At 37.8% G+C, this 2,190-nt stretch overlaps 1 protein-coding gene across 1 annotated transcript in view; it reads left to right on the forward strand.

The window, feature by feature from the left end:
• The first annotated feature begins 223 nt into the window (after positions 1 to 223).
• The window catches only part of FRS2 (fibroblast growth factor receptor substrate 2), a 10,834-nt gene continuing 8,867 nt past the window's right edge, over positions 224 to 2,190 (forward strand). The window contains exon 1 of the mRNA XM_006859547.1: positions 224 to 294. Within this exon, the coding sequence (XP_006859609.1) occupies positions 229 to 294 (66 nt within the window). The 5' untranslated portion in view covers positions 224 to 228. The remainder of the gene's footprint in view (positions 295 to 2,190) is intronic.

Raw genomic sequence — 2,190 nt, forward strand, 5'->3', positions numbered from 1 at the left:
CTCCGAAACGCAGTACAGGGTCGCTATGAGTCGGAACCAACTCCACGGTTTTGTGAAACTTTACACAAGTCCACCTTGTTGGACTTTATGTTTCTCATCAAACTAGTGCAGGGAATGTATTAGATGATTTATAAAATCTTTGTTTTGTAAACTTTGTATCCTATGTCTAACATTTGTTTCCAAATTACTTACTTTTATGTAGAACTCACATGGTCTTCTGAAGAAGTCATGGGTAGCTGTTGTAGCTGTCCAGATAAAGACACTGTCCCAGATAACCACCGGAACAAGTTTAAGGTCAGTAAAACTAGTTGATTGATCTCTCTCATTGCTGCTTGAATGGTCTTTTCTTTCACTGACTACAATTTACCTCTTCACTTTTATGTTTATACCCTTTATCTTCTCTTTTGAACCACTCTGCCTTTTCTTGTTTAAACAAATGCTGGTGACAGTCTTCCTCTTTCATCATTCACTAAACTGATCACTAAAATGTCTTTGGTGTTTTGCTATCTATTAGACTAAAGGCTATGATCCTTAATCATCCAGCTGTCTAGTGTATCTGGTAATCTGACCTCAGTCTTATAAAGTATGAACAGACTTACTATAACCTTGTTATTTCATAGTTTTGACCTTCAACAAGTTACGTTATCATAAACTTGATCCATTTTTGAACAGTGGAAAATAATTACTTATTTTCCTGCAATCTAGGGTTGTTGTTGTTAGATGTCATCAAGTCAGTACCAACTCATAGCAACCCTATGTGCAACAGAATGAAACACTGCCCAGTCCTGTGTAAATCTCAACAATTGTTGATACATTTGAGCCCATCACTGCTGCCGCTGTGCCAATCCATCTCATTTGGGGGTCTTCCTCTCTTTATCCAACCCTCCATTTTACCAAACATGCTACCATACTTCTCCAATGACTGGTCCCTCCTGATAATATGTCTGAAGTATGAAAGACAAAGTCTGACCATTCTGGCTGTTTTTCCAGCACTCTTCTTTCGGTAATCCATGGGCCTCTTAATATTATCCTCCAACACCATAACTCAAATGTATCAATGTTTCTATGGTCTTCCTTATTCACAGTACAGTTTTCACATGCATGTGAGGTTATTGAAAATACCATGGCCTGGATAAGCCACACCTTACTCTTCAAACTGACATCTTTACTCTTGAACACTTTAAAGAGGTCTTGTGCAGCAGATTTATCTAATGCAATAAGTTTTTGATTTCTTGACTGAGGCTTGAATAAGTGTTGATGGGTGATCTGAGCAAAATGAAGTCTCTGACGTCAATCTTTTCTCCATTTATTGTGATATTATTTATTTGTCCAATGGTGAGGATTTTTGTTTTCTTTACGTTGAGGTGCAACCCATATCGAAGGCTGTGGGCTTTGATCTTCATTGTAAGTATTTTAAGTCCTCTTCGCTTTCAACAAACAAGGTTGTATCATCTGCATATCACAGGTTGTTCATCAGTCTTCCTTCAATCCTGATGCCATGTTTTTCTTCATATAATTCAGCTTCTCAGATTACTTGCTCAGCATACAGATTGAATAAATATAGTGAAAGAATACAACTCCGGTGCACACCTTTCTTAATTTTAAGCCATTTCAGGGTTCCTCCTTGTTCTTTTCAAACAACTGCCTCTTGGTCTATGTATCCTCATGACCATAATTAAGTGTTCCAGAAAACTCATTCTCTGCAATGCTGTCCATATAGTTTGTCATGATCCACACAATCGAAAGCCTTTCTGTAGTCATTAAAGCACAGATAGACATCTTTCTGGCATTCTCTGCTTTCAGCTAAGATCCATCTGACGTCAACAATGATATCCTCATTCAATGTCATCTTCTGAATCTGGTTTGAACCCTCTGGAAGTTCTCTATTCAAGTATGGTTGTAGCCATTTTAAATTTATTTTTAGCCAAATTTTGCTTGCATAGGATATTAATGATATTATCCAACGATTTCTGCATTCCATTGGATCACCTTGCCTTGGAATGGGCACAGATATGGATTTCTTCGAGTCAGTTGGCCAGGCAGTTGTCTTCCAAATTTCTTGGCATAGATGAGTGATTACCTCTAGTGCTTTGTCAGTTTGAAAGATTTCAGTTTTCATTCTGCCAATTCCTCGTGTCTTGTTCTTAGCTAATGCTTTCAATGCACCTTGGACTTCTTCCTTCAGTATCA

The sequence above is a fragment of the Chrysochloris asiatica genome, unplaced genomic scaffold, assembly GCF_000296735.1.
Source record: "Chrysochloris asiatica unplaced genomic scaffold, ChrAsi1.0 scaffold00033, whole genome shotgun sequence".
In the NCBI taxonomy this organism is placed as follows: Eukaryota; Metazoa; Chordata; class Mammalia; order Afrosoricida; family Chrysochloridae; genus Chrysochloris; species Chrysochloris asiatica.